Source organism: Nannobrachium achirus, assembly GCF_963921795.1.
Source record: "Nannobrachium achirus genome assembly, chromosome: 18".
Taxonomy (NCBI): Eukaryota; Metazoa; Chordata; class Actinopteri; order Myctophiformes; family Myctophidae; genus Nannobrachium; species Nannobrachium achirus.
Window position 1 is genome coordinate 8,795,032 of NC_137825.1, and position 17,091 is coordinate 8,812,122.

Genomic DNA, 17,091 nt, shown 5'->3' on the forward strand with positions numbered 1-17,091 from the left:
GTGATGTAATTATTTTTGGATTCATTCTTAAAATCATTATGAATCTCCTCTCCGAGGTTTGAAACTGTAGCTCCTATGGTTTACGAGAGAAAAATACTTGAAAGTGATTTCTTGCATTGTCCCATTATAAGTCAATGGGGACAATTAAGCGTCGTTTTTTGCCGATTACGTCGGCATAAAGGCGGATCGGAACGAAAGGTAATAGAACACCATTCCCGGCCGAGCCGCACATTTTGATGTATATATTGCGCGAGTGGCGTAAATGGTGCGGCACTAGTTACGCGCCGAAGTTTAGGCTACATACAGACACGGACGGACGGACGGAGACCCACACACACGGCCACGTATAGGAGCGTTGTGACCACCGCTCAAAAAAGCTGAAAATTACGATCTTTTGTGAGTGAGGACTGTTCCTTAAGACAGTCTACTGTCCTTGACTCTGTCATCTCTTGTCAGAGCAGGGGTCCTCAAAATGGGTGCGGTGACAAAAGTCCAGGGGTTTCTCAGAATACTTTGATAATGTTTGGAATTTTACTTCAGTCACTTCAGTTTAACCACGTGTACTTATATTAGTAAAACGGACCTGAATTGTACTGTATTTGGTGCATTCTTTTTCAGCCTATATACACCAAGTGTCTGCACCAAGAATAGCAGATCTACGTTTGGTGAATGTTTCCCCCAGAATATGGGTGCTGGGGTTTAATTGGCCAAGAATGAGCAGTATTTAACAACTTTCAACCTGGCGTCCCTATTTTGGGCGTCATCTAAAGGCCTCTCCATACTTCGACCGAAATGTTCGGTGAGTTGTGTTTTCCGACGTTATAATAGATTTCTAATTAAATGTAATACTTGTTTTATATGTGCAGTAATGTGTCTGTCACTCTACCCCAGTAAGTTAAGAGTACTTAGTACTTGGCACAAAAAGACTGACTACAACAGCTGTCTATGGGGACAGTGCTCCGACGTCACCAGTCCTTATACGGAAGAACTCTTCTCATCTTAACCGAATTATATTCTTAGACACTGTTTAGGAGACACCCTTATGCCTATTCTTGTCACACTACTTTGTATAAAGGAGAGACTGTCGAAGGAAACAGGAGGCAACACTGCATGTGTGTTGTCTCAGAAGCTCTTGATATGCTGTTAAATAAATATTGTATTCACTATCACTCCACCCTTATGGAAATTCAATTATTATATTAGTACAGTATGATGTTTGAAAAATTCTACAACAGTGGAGGTCCTGCCGAGACCCGCATAATCTGTCTGTCAGCTTTTCTCTTTTTCCGTACAGGACACACTGGCTATTGATTCAGAGCAGCTGTCGGACAGGGATCGCCGGTCGAACTTAACGGGGTGAGAGTATCGTGAATACAATATGATTTGGGAGGCCAGACGTGGTCATTATAATTGCATGTACCCGGGACAGGCCACGACATTTTTATGCGGCTGTCGTACTTGCATGAACAAAATTTAATAGAGAGATGCCTTGCATGTATAGAAGGTATCTACCGTATCTCGGAAGTATACTGTTTAAACGTACAGTACCCGTGTAATTCGGGGTGAAAGCTAATACGTAGCTCCACGTGATCGTGGGTTGTTTCTGTTAAAGTACAGTACCTGTAGGAAACCAGGGTTAGGAATGATTATCGAATGGGGAATCGCTATTCGGCAATAATCATCTCGGTATAGAATATTGCATGACCGTAATCAGACGAAATATTCTCTAAAGACGCCGCACGTGGGCGATTCGTGGAAGACGAAAATATAGAACGTTAAGGACGTACGTAACCAGACGTAAAATATGAAGGCCTAATTATGAAATAGTCATAACCAGACGGGATATATTTAACTATGAAAGCCAGACTTGGTTGTTAAATAACTGCCCACAAAGGGGGGATAATATAGTTAAATGGTAATTTAAATATATTACATGGTAATGATATTAATTATGCATTTATGATAGTCAACTAGAAGTGGGTAGTTGGAAGAAAGAAAAAACAGAACCCAAATAGGAATCGGTATTATCTTTTCTTTCCACTTTCTTTCCTCTGTCTGGGGTAAAATGACCTGGGAAAATAAGAAGGTCTTCTCTAGAAGTAAGTGTGACAATTCTCTCACAGCAGCTGTTCAGGAATACACTGTCGGTTCATGACATAGTATTGACAGAATTGCCTTAAGAAGGATTCTGTGTAAATGTAAAATACTTTTGAGATTGCAGGGCATTATAATTAGATAGCAGATGATTGTAGCATTAGTATAAGGATAATGTCTGGTTGTGTTGTTTTATCATATTGGGAGAAGCCAGGTTTTTCAAACATAGACTTTGGGAAATCCTTTACTCTGCTTACTGCGTGTCCATCAGGGGTTCACCTGTCACTTGAGCTATACTGGGAGAGGGCAAATGCGATCACATTGACAGTCTGGTCATCAAGATGGACTAGTTCCGCATCTGGAGAACAATGTTGGACTGGGGACAACATGACACTGAGAATGTTACTCAAATGACATTTTGGGACTGCAAGAATTCCAAGGACTACTAAAGCCAGGTGCATGGCTTTGGTTCTGTGGGGGGCACACAGAACCTTTGGTGAGACCGAACATTCCTAAGGAACATGAAGGATACATCGTGAACACTTTGGATGGCTAATCATTATGTTTTTTCCTGTGTGGTGGTTGTAGTAATTCCTCTCTCAGTGGGGCACTGACGTGACGGGGGAACGGTGGTGGGGTCATAGTAAGTTGGTGAGTACCCATGGCTCTGGGAAGAAAGGATTGATTAGGTGATTAATGGCTTCCATATGATAAAGATGAACTATACTATCTAAATGTCTACTTGGCGTAACAGAGGATGAATATGATCCTAAGCCAGGGTCATACATACCGATATGGAAATAGGACATTTACTTATAACTCAGTAACATTGTTTAAAGAGCAGGTAGAATTTGGTAGAGTTTCTGAAATCATGATATGTTGTGTTCAGTAAATTTTGACCCTATTTAAAATACTTTGTAGTTAGAGTGCCCATAACTATATATATTGGGATGGTTTTAAACCTTTCAAGGCACAAGACAGTCTGTGGAGAGAATTGTCTCACTGAAAATTATTTAACCCATCAGATAAAGTGTTCCTTAACCCTGCAGTGGCCATATTAGTCCTTTGAGCTTAAAAGAGGGGGGTAGCCCCATGGGGGTAGCCCCATGGGGGGTGTCTATATGTATTTTTATCTCCCTGCTCCTAATAGTTATTGATGATCTTCTGTGTTGTGCCGAGCAGGGTGAGCAGCGCGTCACAAACGCAACCGTTGTGAGCTTGTACTGTGGGTCATGCTCAATTGGAAGACCGGAATGCTTCGGTTTGGAGAGAGTGAGCTTGACCAGTGCTTCTCAAAAAGAGGGGGGAGGTGATAGGAATTATAAGAGAATTATAGATATGAATTAGCCTTTTTATGAATTATAAGAGAATTATGAACATTAGGCTATTAATTATAAGAGGACTAGAAGTAGTTACAATTTCCAGAGTTGTTGTCTCTAGTCTCTAGTAGTTACAATTTTGGAATGGCTCTAGTACATTTTCAGGTTAGATTATTAGGCTATTATTATTCAGAATTGCTGTCTCTAGTAGCTACATAATGTAGGTTTGGTTGACATTTTTAGGTTTGTTTTTGTTTGGTCACCTGTTCAGTCTCCTACTGGCCAGAGGAATCCCTGCTGGGTTTACATGACCAGTTGATATGCATTGGAAATATATTATGGAGGACTACAAGCCTGAACCAAAAGAGTGCAAGTCTAATAAGATTGGATGATACCCGGGTATAAAGACTAATCGGTATGGGAATGAATGGGACAGTGGTTTTTGAGAATCACTGGTCTGTTGGAAAATAATGTATAATGTTGAATGCATTATATGGAAGTCATGCTAACTATACTTTTGATTTGTCTCTATAGGGATCCTGAGTTCCCTACCATTTTGGACGGAAATGATTTGTCTAATGAAAGATCGTCTTTTCCCACAAATCACGATATGATTTTCAGTTTTAGGTAAGGAGAAACGTGTCTTCTCCTATATGTTATTGGATTCATCTAATGAAAGATTGTTTTCCCAATATTTAGGTGCTGAAGAAATAATCTGGGTGGCTTAAGAGAGAAACACAATTCAGTGATGGAATGTTCTAACGGATGTCTCTTTTCTTCCCAACATACTGTATGTGTTGTTAACATAAACTAACTAAACTAAACCAGTAACAACATTGTCTATGCTATGAAATGTTGTTGTGTAGATGAAATGTAATTACAGGAGATGTCAAATGTTCCTAAAACCATTGAATCAATATGGTAAAGGAATACGTCTACAAATGAAACAAATGGAAGGAATAAATGTCAAAACACTATGGTAAGAAAATACTTCCACAAATTAAGGTATGTAAAAATACAAGATATCATTCATTATTGAACCATTCATGACGTGATAAATGCTTCCCATTGCCATGTTGGAAAATACAGAATATTCATGGCTGTATAAATTATAAAAATCATTCTAGGATAGGATGTCGTAACCATTGGTGCTGAGTTTTCTATTTTCAGTTTTTTAAATCCAAAAAAAATTAAGCCATACAAATGAAAGATGAGACGGAGCCATAAAAATGAGATGTATGGAAACCAAAAGATGTCTGGGAAATCACCATGGAATTGCCGCCTTGCATCCCAACCAGATGAGATGATAGAACTGTGCAAGGGACATACCCTAACTGCCTTGCATCCCATCCACTATGAAGGACGCTGTCAATCCAACTGCTATGAGGACGTTGTGATCGGAAAAGGGGCATGGAAGCCCTGTGTCGTGACATTGCCCAAATAAGGGAAGAAGAGACATTACGAACCAACCTAAGAAGGGACTCATTCATTCAAGTGGAAAAGAGTGCAGGAGAAACACATACACAAACAAAATGCTGGCTTTACGAAGTGATCGCTCAAACCTGAGGGTCGTAGGATGGAATTTTACCAAGATAAATGCTTAATTGGATTTTCGCCCCTACCAGATTTAAATGTGTTTCAAAACTGATGTTTGATCCTCTTGTAGATTACATTAACTGTTAATGACCATATATGATGATATATGATCAAAGGGAGGAATTATAATAGATTTCTAATTAAATGTAATACTTGTTTTATATGTGCAGTAATGTGTCTGTCACTCTACCCCAGTAAGTTAAGAGTACTTAGTACTTGGCACAAAAAGACTGACTACAACAGCTGTCTATGGGGACAGTGCTCCGACGTCACCAGTCCTTATACGGAAGAACTCTTCTCATCTTAACCGAATTATATTCTTAGACACTGTTTAGGAGACACCCTTATGCCTATTCTTGTCACACTACTTTGTATAAAGGAGAGACTGTCGAAGGAAACAGGAGGCAACACTGCATGTGTGTTGTCTCAGAAGCTCTTGATATGCTGTTAAATAAATATTGTATTCACTATCACTCCACCCTTATGGAAATTCAATTATTATATTAGTACAGTATGATGTTTGAAAAATTCTACAACAACGTGCAAATTTCCGAACTCTCGTTCGGTCCAATGCTTTTCAGAAGTCCAGAGGGATATAATTTTATGGTAGAAAAGGACCTTTTGACCGAAAACTGCGGTTTCGGTCGAAGTATGGAGAGCCCTTTAGGCAGAACGGACTAAACAACATTGTAAATGGCAGACCTGCAAACCCACAATGAGTCAAGCTTGTAGATATTTGCTGTTTGTCGTATGACAAAGTACAGTACACAGTACGGGGCTTAAGAGGATAAGATCTGAGAAATGTCTTCTCAATATCTGTGAGGGCACCGGAATGTTATTTTCTTTTCCTAATGCTTTCTGCTTCCTGGCCACCCTTTAGATGGAAGGAATGTTTGCTACTGTTGGTTTGGTGTGCTGGAATCACTGTCAATAATTAGCTTATTAACAGAGCACATGTTTCGGTCTTATCAGTATGAATAAAGATGATTATTTGGAGTTGATGAGTTTAAGCATGTCCCTGAGACATAATACCAGCTTAGAAACAATATTCCTATTAGAATTGTTCACTTCTATACAACTTGGCTTTTAACCAGTGGTGTAGAGCAGTGTTCTCAACCTTTTCAGGCTGTGACCCCCAAATGAATCATATTTTAACTGGGGACCCCCCCCCCCCCCCCCCCCCACCCTGACGAGCACTAAGAGTTGAGGCATTAAATTTTGTATAACACGGTTCTATTGTGAAAATAGCAGATCTACATGCTCACAACGCCTCGCAATGCGAGGCGTTGTGAGCATGTAGATCTGCTATTTTCACAATTTCTTCATCTAATATTTGACAATTTGGCCAATGTTTAATTTGTCATTTTAGAGGTATTAAAAAGTCCTTACATTGTCACTTTAGAAATGTGCATATATCCTCTATACACTTAAACCTTATATTGGTTTGTTTACTGTTGCACGTTAAGTTAATCATCATACTCCACTATACGTCTCAAAGGCAAATGATGTACTTTTTATTCCACTACATATTTACAAGCTCAATATGCATTTTGAGCCTTTAGATTGTATGGTATTCTCAAAAGATGTGTACATTTTGATTGGCTTGTAACATAGTTTTCTGCTATAACTTAAAGTTATACCATGTAACTTTTTTTATAAAACAAATCTTAAAATGGTCCTAACTGTTAAATCGCTAAAGTTTTAGAACCCCCACTCCGTTATTTTCAGCTTCTAAAGCCTTCTCTTTATATGTTTTCTATGATCCCTGCCCGGGACCGGTTTTCGCGGAAAAATTGCGTCATCACACTACCGGCCAATCACAGCGAGGGTTATACACTGCCGGCCAATCACAGCGCATACACTGCCGGGCTCTCTGGTGGGTTTAGGAAACACGCCTTCAGGAAGTACACTGCAGTGTTTACACTGGAGGAGTCTAGCATGTAACTGCCCAACCGCTGCTCGTAGAAGGACACGGGAGACCTCATTGAAAGCGTCTCGGCGAGGCGAGGCGGACGCGGTGGTCTGACGGCCCGGTCCGCGAGCGAAAAACGGACGAAAAAAGCAAACGCGACCGCGGTTTGCTATACTGCTACAGACCACCAGTTGAGCAACTTACACAGTATAGCTTTAAGTAAAACATTTTGAATACCTTTTCCACCAGTGGCTCAGAAAGTCGAAGGTTCCAGGTTCGATTCCCGGCTCCTCTTGGCTTAGTGTCGAAGTGTCCTTGAGCAAGACACTGAACCCCTAACTGCTCCCAGTGAGCAGGTTGGTGCCTTGCATGGTTTCTTCCACCATCTGTGTGTGTGTGTGTGTGTGTGTGTGTGTGTGTGTGTGTGTGTGTGTGTGTGTGTGTGTGTGTGTGTGTGTGTGTGTGTGTGTGTGTGTGTGTGTGTGTGTGTGTGTGTGTGTGTGTGTGGGTGGGTGGGTGGGTACATGCGTGTGTGGGTGCGGGACGGGTGTGTACATTGTAAAGAGCTTTGAAGAAAAGAGCTAGGCCTATATAAAACGCATTTACCAATAATACACCGAAATACAAATAAGTAAGAATAATACAATTTGAAAAATAGCGATAAAAATACTGGACGCAATAACAATAAAAAGACAGGATTGGGTCTTGGTTTTAGCAGCATTGACAAAAATGTACAGGTACAGTTTGCAGAGACAATACAGTATGTAGTAAAACCATAAAGTGCAGTGCAACATAAAGCACCTGGCATGCAACCAGCAAATGGAGGCTGTTCCCCTGCACACAATGAATAGCCTGTTATGTTAAAACAATTTAGCTAATGGACAGCCTTTGTGTTGGGCCAAAGTGGATCAATTAGGGCCGTGATTGCTCAGTCGATGGTTACGGCGTGTCCAGCGGATTATATGGTCGCTGTCCGGCGGTAAACTCATATCTCCATGTTTGTTTATTTATCTTTTAACCACTTAAACCCCATAGGAATGAGTCCCTCAGGGCACTATAACAAGGTATTTTCAGTTTTCTGTTAATGTGGGGAAAGCTTCTCTGTCGACTGGCTGTCGACCGCTGACGCCTTGTGAGTTTGTGGATCAGCAATTTTTTTTACAGTTACCATTTTAAATGATACTGTTATACTATTATTTAACTGAAATCTTTGCTTCTGGAGGTCCCGGGAACAAACATATCGTCGTTGTCGGGTGGAAACCTCGTATCTCCAAGTTTCAAATTTGTATGTTCTTTCGCAAAGTAAAGCCCTGCTTCTGAAAACTATTACGATGTTGTAGAATTGCCCTTACGTCTTAACTCTTATACTGCTCCGGACGTTCCCGTTCGCCCCATTTTTCCCGCCGGCGCGATGCCAATAGTTTGTTCTTTGGCTCGTTCTTTTGTACCTTGTTTTGATGTCTGTAAACTGATGAGGGGTCGCGCGGGTGTGTACCGTAGAGACAGCTCCTGTAAAAGTGCTCTCAAAAACCCACTGGACGTTAGCATCAATGGAGTAACAAAACACTTCCTTGTTATTTTCTCTGGGTCTATTGATCTGTATCGATTGAGCGGCCTTGACGGACGGCAGCCTACCGCGGCCATTTCACATTAATTCTTGCATGAGGCTGCCCTCTACTGCTAGTATAGCCAAAGTACACCTATTTAAGGATAAAAAAAAATAATGATAAAAAAAAATGAATACATCTTTGTCTATAACATCGCAAAGGTAAGGTGCTTTTGCTGGCACAAAACCCAATAAATAAATAACATCTGGCAGTAAAACTATTAAGATGTTGTAGAATTGCCCTTACGTCTTAATGGTTTTATATATAAATATCAAAGGAAGGGTTTTGGACGTACAAGGTTTCCACCCGACATCAAGGATATTCTACAGCAGGGGTCTTCAACATTGTCAGGCCAAGGACCCCTTAGTTGAGAGAGAGATGAAGGAGGGACCCCCACAACCTTTTCATAATTTCCATATAGTTTCATTGTTTGACAGCACAATCATCAGTGTATTTTGGATTCATGTCAATTTGTGTTTCCAGATATTTAACCACTTGAACCGTCAATACTTCATAAACTTGACCTTTCACTCTTAGTCTGCTCTTTTTCCCCTCTACACGAAATCTCGTGGCCAAAAATAGACGATCTACAAGCTCACAACGTCTCACAGCGCAAGGCGCTGTGAGCTTGTAGATCGGCTATTTTTGGCTAAAGTTCTCCGAATATGGACGCTAGGGTTAAAGTGGTTAATATATGACTTCAATATATATCTTTGGACATACAAGGTTTCCACCCGACAACAAGGATACATTCTACCGTCTATCTGCAGCATCCTGCAGATGCAAATCACTCCACCAGTGTAAATCACTCCAGCAGACAGAGTACTGTTATGCAGCCCAGCCCAGGCTAATGGCAAGGTGCTAATGACAACCATTGATCTGTGTGTTGTGGAGCGTAGCATCAAGACAGAATAATACTAAACAACAATCATAATTATTATAGCACTGGTAATATGTGAGGCTGCACTTATTGTCATTGTTATATGTATATTCTTTTTTTCGCGATTATTCTATTGCTGGTGGGGAAAACACGTTCAAAAAATGTCCAGGTATTTTGATTGATTGAAGACATTAGATAGACATTAGATTTGATATTAGAAGTTTGCATAGGAAAAGGTAAAGTTTCATGACAGTACAGTTCACTGGTGCAAGGTCAACAAAAGCCTTACGGGTTATTTATATATTCTTTCTAACTCGTATAACATTGAATGACGGATAGAACACTAGTACTATTCAGAGGCTATCATCAAGTAAACTGAAGCTTAGCCTATCTGGCCTTGATATGGCCTACACCAGGGGTTTTCAAAGTGGGTGACGGGGCACCCTGGGGTTCCACGACGGCAGTCCAGGGGTGCCACGAGATCATTTGATAATATTTTGAATTTATTTGGACACTTGAAAAAAATATTTAGTATCATTTTAAAGTACAAAGTTATTTTCAGTCAGTTCTAACCAAAATGGCTATTATGTCAACGTTTTCCTCGCAACATAATCACTAAAATATCGTCACTGTCGGGCAGAAACCTTGTATCTCCAAGTTTCAAATGTGTACGTCTTTTGGTAAAGCAAAGCCCTGCTTCATCATAGAAGACTGTCGCACAAAACTTGTGAAAACAGCCGATCTACAAGCACACAACGCCTCGCATCGCGAGGCGTTGTGTGCTTGTAGATCTGCTGTTTTCACTAGTTTAGTACATTTTATAGATGATAAATACAAAACAAACGGTTTTGGACATACAAGGTTTCCACCCGACAACGACGATATGCTATAAATATAAGGTGCTGGGAGTGAAAAGTATATGTAGTATGTAGGGCTGCCTCGGATTAAAAAAATCAAACCTCGGTTCGAAGTGAAGCGGTGAACTTTTATTCTATGTGTTCTAGAGTTATGAACTCTGATCTGTACATTCTTTATATATTCTGAATGAATGATTTTATCTGGAGGGCCGAATTATCATGTGAAGCTTGACCAATCCTCAAAGTATCCAATCATCAGACCGGGACGGACGCTACACACATATTCTGGACGTACGGGACAGATAAAACCTGTTCATTCTGGACTGATATGACCATATATGGACATGGGACACACATTTTGTTTTTGAAAAACCCTATTCATTCTGGACTGATATTCTGGACGTACGGGACAGATAAAACCTGTTCATTCTGGACTGGAATGACCATATATTGACATGAGGTGACAGACATTTTGTTTTTGATAAAACCTGTTCATTCTGGACTGGGATGACCATATGGACATGAAACACACATTTTGCTTTTGAAAAAACCTGTTCATTCTGAACTGAAATGACCATATATGGGTGTGGGACACACAAAGCCACTCATTGGAAGCGGCTTTCACCGCTTCAAAAATATTTATGGGGTGCCCTGAGACAAAACAGTTTGGGAACCCCTGGCCTACACAACGGCTTAAAGTTTGTTGTACGCCCAGGGTCCCATTGGCCAAGCTTCATAGGACGCACTGTGATTGGCTAGCGGGACACTGGATGAAATGAACTCTGCACACTTCACACCACCAGGTGTGATTTGTATTTCATCTATAGAGTAATTTGTTTTTCCTGTAACCTTTTCCGTAAACCCCAAAGGGTCCGTTAAATGGACTTTTTATCCTGTAACCTTTTTCGTAACCCCAATGATGGTTCTTTGAGTTAAATGGAGAAGTGTTGCGAGCTTGAAGATTAAGCCCCCCCCCCACCCCCCAAAGGACAGTTATATCAGCAGGCCCATATATGGGTGTGTGCTACTGTGCCCATATATGGCCATGAGTGCGCAGAGATCTTTTGTTTTTGTCACATTACTAAGCCAATAATGTGATAACTGGCGGAAAGATGCAAGTTCAATTTGCCATTTTTAGGAAGATCAGCAGACATCTGTTTTCCTGATTGGCTGGCCTAAACCATCAGCTTCACGGATTGGTCAAGCCTTGCAGTGACGTTTGTTCAGTACTACCATATAAGTGGTAGATCATGGGACCTATCTCACATATGTTGCAGAGGGATATTTGTGTTTTGCTTTGTTTTTGTGTGATATGTTGCGATGGGTCAATCGTGTGTACGGAGGAACGGTCATAGCTGTAAACGTTGTCGTTGCAGTGGGGCAGATGGTGTACTCCTTTGGATGGTACTCAAGTGGATGGGATCGATGGCGCCATGATCAGATTGAGGTAAACGTCTTCAACACAGTGTCTTTGCGCTGGATGACGTTGTCCACAGAGACGATCGGAAGCGAATGTAACCTAGAGGTTCCCTCTCATCGTCACGGCCACACTGTTGTGCTGATCGAGAATATAACCTACCTCTGGGGGGGACGTAAGAATTACGATGCAACGGGTACATTGCAAACACTGCCTTGTGAGCACTGCAATGTGCTTTATGCATTTGATGTTGACACCCACAGGTGGTTCAAGCCCATGTGTTCTGGGACCGTCCCAGAGGGGAGGGAGAAGCACTCGGCCTGCGTGTTGGAGAAGGTCATGTACGTCTATGGAGGATTCAACCGGACCGGATTTGTGAATGACTTGTACAAGTTGGAAACCAACACAATGGTCTGGTCTTTAGTTAACACCAGAGGGACTCCGGGACCTGCTTCAGCAGGTCACTCTGCCACCGTCATCGGGACAAAGATGTTCGTATTTGGTGGTTATATTGGTGGCGGACCGTATAGTGAAACAATCTACTGCAACGGTACAAGAGTGTTTGACATGCACACCAACTGCTGGTTGAGCACGCCTTCTGCCACCCCTCTTCCAGAAGGACGCTGTAATCATTCAGCCTTTGCTTACAATGGAGAACTGTACATATGTGGTGGGTTTGCCGAGGGCTACCACAGTTCATCTAATGATCTGTGGAAATTCAATCCAGAGACCATCTCCTGGAAGAAGGTTCGTGCCAAGGAGAAAGGCCTGAGGTCTTCAAGGTCTGACATGGTGTGCTGTTGCAAGGTAGGAGAGCGTGTCGTCTTTGTCCCATACTATTACAACTACGTTGCATGTACAAATTCACTCAGCCAGTTCGTTGCTCTGTGTAACAGCCCTTTAGTAGACGTCATCTTAGACTTGAGTCCCAGTCTCAAGACCTTATGCAAACTAGCAGTTACCCAGTACGGTCTGAAGCAGTCGGGACTCCCACACAACGTCAGGTGGGAATTAGGGCTGGGAGTGGGACGTGATAGACTCTCCAGGCGTGCGTGATTTATACCCCATGGTATTAGCCCTATTCATGGCCCGCCCACTCAGCAAATTTCTCAGCAACTTCCTGGTGCCGACGTCAGTTTAGAAGGGGAAACTATAACAGAAATAGCTGGACTTAAAGCCAACAGTAAATTATATTGCTTTGTGCCTTTTACTATCTTGTGTTCTTGATCATGCTAGCCGTATTTTATACTTCGGAAATTGCATTACATTTGCGATTTCTGTGTTAACTCTATAGGCTTATAGTAGGGTTTTCCCCTTCAAAACGTGACTTCAGCACCAGGGTGATGCCGAGTGGGCGGGCCGTGAATAGGGCTAATTGCAGATCTACAAGCTCATTTACTTGCTTGAGTATTTGGGTATGTATCTGGCAGGGCCTTTAGCCAATGAGGTTAATCAACACGTGCGACACCTGATACAAGTTGGCACCTCGACAGAATGCAGTCGTACTTAATCGGGGGATATCTTAAAAAGTCCTGGAATAAATTCCTTACCAAAAAATGTCTTCACCAATGTGTTTGTAAAGGTGTCTAGTAACACATCTCACAAAGACTGAAATTCAGTTTCCCTAGGAGAATCCTTGACAGCTGCTGAAAGTTGGGGTCGCATTAAATTAACTATACAGGATAAAATACACCAATAAAAATCTGCTTTAAGAAGCATGTCAAACTAGGGGTTTTTCATGATTCTGAATCCATTGCAAGCATTTGTTTGGCACGAAAAACAAGAAAAAACAAGAAGAAGGAATTTATTCCAGGATTTGACACTATTTCTGAAGATATGCCCTGACTAAAGCTGCATTCACACTACAGATATATAGTTGAACGTTTTGCTTGGTAATTCAATGTAATCTCAATGGAAACCAGCTTTAAAGCTTTCAAAGCTTCGTTCTTTGTGTGTCCTGTATCTTTAAAGCTGGTTTCCATTGAGATTACATTGAATTACCAAGCTAAACGTTCAACTATATATCTGTAGTGTGAATGAGGCATAACTGTGATCGGTGCTGTCTGTATGTGGCACCAATTCGCCAATGAGGCAGCAGCATTGGCACCAATTAGCCTCATTGGCCCTGCTCCCTCATTGGCTAATTGGTGCCACATACAGACAGCACCGATCACAGTCACTTGCGTGCTCTGCTGGCTCACAAGTAGGCCATATTCAGCTACGAGTGCACAAGGCGTAAGTTGGCACCTCGACAGAGAGCAGTCTAGTGGCTGGACTGTGACGAGCTTGGTGTTTGTTTGTATGAATGCGTGGTGCTCTACACTACGTGGCAGCTTGCTTAAAGATGCAGTGCCAGGGGTCACGGTGGCGCAGTGGTTAGCGCTTCGCCTCACAGCTACTGTACAGTAGAAGATCCTGGGTTCGATTCCCGCCGGGGGACACTGTGGGTGCTGGGGGCTTGTTTCTCCCTCCGCATCATCAGCGCCCACACCCTAGGTGGGGTCAGCGATAGAGCCTTTCTGTGTGGAGTTTGCATGTTCTCCCCGTGTCTCCTAGGGCCCATAGACCCGCACACTCTCAGAGTGGACTGTTTCTCTGGTCTGGAATTGTGTTCATAATAAGTGATTTCTTGAGCCGAAATGACTGCTCCTCCAATTAGCGCAGGGGGTGGGGGTGGGTTTAACAAATAACCGATCCGTGCCGTCAAAGTCCCTCCCCTCCAGAAATCGCTCAAACAGGGCACAATGTCAGACTCAAGCTTCAGCTGAGTCTGAAATCAGGTGATGATCTGATGATCTATGATGATCAGGTATTACGATTATACTAGGAGGAAGATTGAAAAAAAAAGTGTACAGAAAGAGTTCAAATTGTGTTTTTATGTGGCCACACCCACCAGTTCATTAGGCATGCCTGGTTGTCATGGTGGGTGGTGATCCAGCTGAAGTTAGCCACACCCACAGTGTTGGGTGTATGGTAAAAGGGGAGGGGATGAGTATATGATGTCATTTAATCCGTGTTTTCCGACTGGGCCTTTTGACTCAGAGGCTTTCAGCTTTCAGGAAGTAAACAAAAATACACTGGGAAGACAAATCTGCACATTATAACCCCACCCTGTGGTTTATTAGGATAATGTTAACTTCATAGACACATACAAAACAGAAAAAGTACAAAACTATGGCACCGCCTCTTTAAGTTCAGTAAACATTTAACCTGCTGCTGTTAGGATTGTGCAGTCCAAGTAGGGAATGAGGCTTTACTCCAGGTGAAGGAGTTTAAGTATCTCGGGGTCTTGTTCACGAATGAGAGAAAGGGGAAGACGGAGAAGGAGATCAGCCGGAGAATTGGAGCAGCAGGGGCGGTTTTGCAGTCGCTAAATCGCACTGTGGTGAAGAAAAAAGAGTTGAACCTGAAGGCAAAGCTCTCTATCTACCGAGCAATCTCCGTTCCTACTCTCACCTATGGTCATGAAGTGTGGGTCATGATCGAAAGTATAAGGTCGCGGGTGCAAGCGGTTGAAATAGTAGTTTCCTCAGACGGGTGGCTGGTATCTCCCTTAGAGATAGGGTGAGAAGTTCAGTCACCCGAGAGAGACTTGGAGTAGAACCACTGCTCCTACACTTGGAAAGGAGTCAGCTTAGGTGGTTGGGGCATCTAGTACGGATGCCCCCGAGCTCCTTCCTAGGAAACCAAAGACCAGGTGGAAGGATTACATCTCCAAACTGGCTTGGGAACGCCTCGGTATACTCCCTGAGGGAGTGGAGGAAGTTGCTCGGGATAAGAAAATCTGGAGGTCTCAGTTGGAACTGTTACCTCCGGGACCCGATTCTGGATAAGTGGTTGAAGATGGATGGATGGATGGATGGATGGTTTTATTGAATGCTGCCTTCAGGTATGGCATGGAAAGAGGGAACATTTGCATTTCTTTCACCAAGAGTAAAAACAGCATTCATGGTCTGAAGAGGGCACTTTGTACAGGCGGATACAAGGGCAGGGGCTCAAGCCCCCTTTGATGTCTATGTGTGCACGTGCCCAACGCGAAGTTAGTCGCTGGGTGACCGTCTGAGTCCAGCATCTTCATTAAATATTCATGAGGCGACAGTAAGCCTACCAGTCCATTGTGATGAGAGGTGATATGGATCTATATGTGAATAATAAACCTCATTAGCATTCACTATGAGTTATGATGCAGCCCAGCATCACATGTGCAAACTGTCATTCATATCGGTTCATACAAACCAAATAAATCCCATTCCCATTCCGCCCAGGAAATGCAATATGCTATATATTCATAACCATATTCTGTATAGGATAGAATAGATTTGTATTTTTTTAAATGGAATAGAGCAGGGGTCTTCGATGTTATTCAGGCCAAGGAGCTGAGAGAGAGAGGGGGGGGGGGGGGGGGGAGAGAGAGAGAGGGAGAGAGATGGAGCTGGGACCCCCACATTGTAGACAATTGTGTTGCAGATTAAACTATTTAGTAGATAGTTTTTGCAGTTTTTAGTTGCGACCTAACGGTCGCAAGTTACTATGAAAAGCTCCACCGGCTGTCCGTCTGTCCGAAACGTAACATTACACTTTTCCCCCTACTCTTATCTCCGGCACCGTTGCCCCTATCCAAACTTGCACACACATTCCTTGGAAGGCAAACCACAACCTCCACCCCTCACTTCTCACATGGCCCTCTTTTCTCCACCACCATCTGGCCGATTTTTGCAAAACACATTTTTGGACACTGCTCCTACAGATTTTGGCTTAAAATCACGCAAAGCAGTATCTCTACAGTCATGTCATCAACATAGATCTGTCTCATTTCCCATATTTCCTCCCGATTGGCTATGATTGCCTTCTAAAGTTTGTGTATGCGACCTGACGGTCGCTTATCTCCCGATTAGGGATTCTTACTGGTATAGATAGTTTCACTTGTTTGACAGCACTGTCATGTTGGATTCGCGTTAATGTGTATTTTCAGACATTTATTCACTTAAGGCCTGTCCATACTTTGACCAAAATCGAACTTTTCGGTCAAAAGGTCCAGTTCAACTACAAAATGATGTCACTCATAACGTCTGAAAAGCATTACCTCGAATTAGAGTTCGGAAAGCTGCACTCTTTGAGTCTCCTAGCTACCTGTTTCCGCAAGACTTTACTGTAGCATTATCTGCAGGACACTTCCGGTTAACAGCAGACATACAAGCTCAAGTCGCGTCGCAGATGCAACCGTTGTGAGCTTTGTAGATCACACTCGGCTGTGACGCCTTGAAATGCCGCTCGCCTTCTGCGCAATGCACGACGGGATGTTGGAAAGTTGTGGATAGGAGGCTCTGCTGGTCATCAAATGATTGGCTTACTACAAACTACATGGATTCAAGGCTTCATGAGGTGTGTAATCACTTAAAAGTAGAGGTT

The 17,091-nt window shown here is 42.5% G+C and overlaps 1 protein-coding gene across 1 annotated transcript in view; it reads right to left on the bottom strand.

The window, feature by feature from the left end:
- LOC308302847 (GDNF family receptor alpha-1-like) overlaps positions 1-12,023 on the bottom strand; it is a gene marked incomplete at both ends in the record, with an annotated part of 127,567 nt that extends 115,544 nt beyond the window's left edge. Inside the window, one exon of the mRNA XM_080747165.1 lies at positions 11,944-12,023. Coding sequence (XP_080603291.1) covers positions 11,944-12,023 — 80 coding nt within the window. The remainder of the gene's footprint in view (positions 1-11,943) is intronic.
- Positions 12,024-17,091: the final 5,068 nt, after the last annotated feature.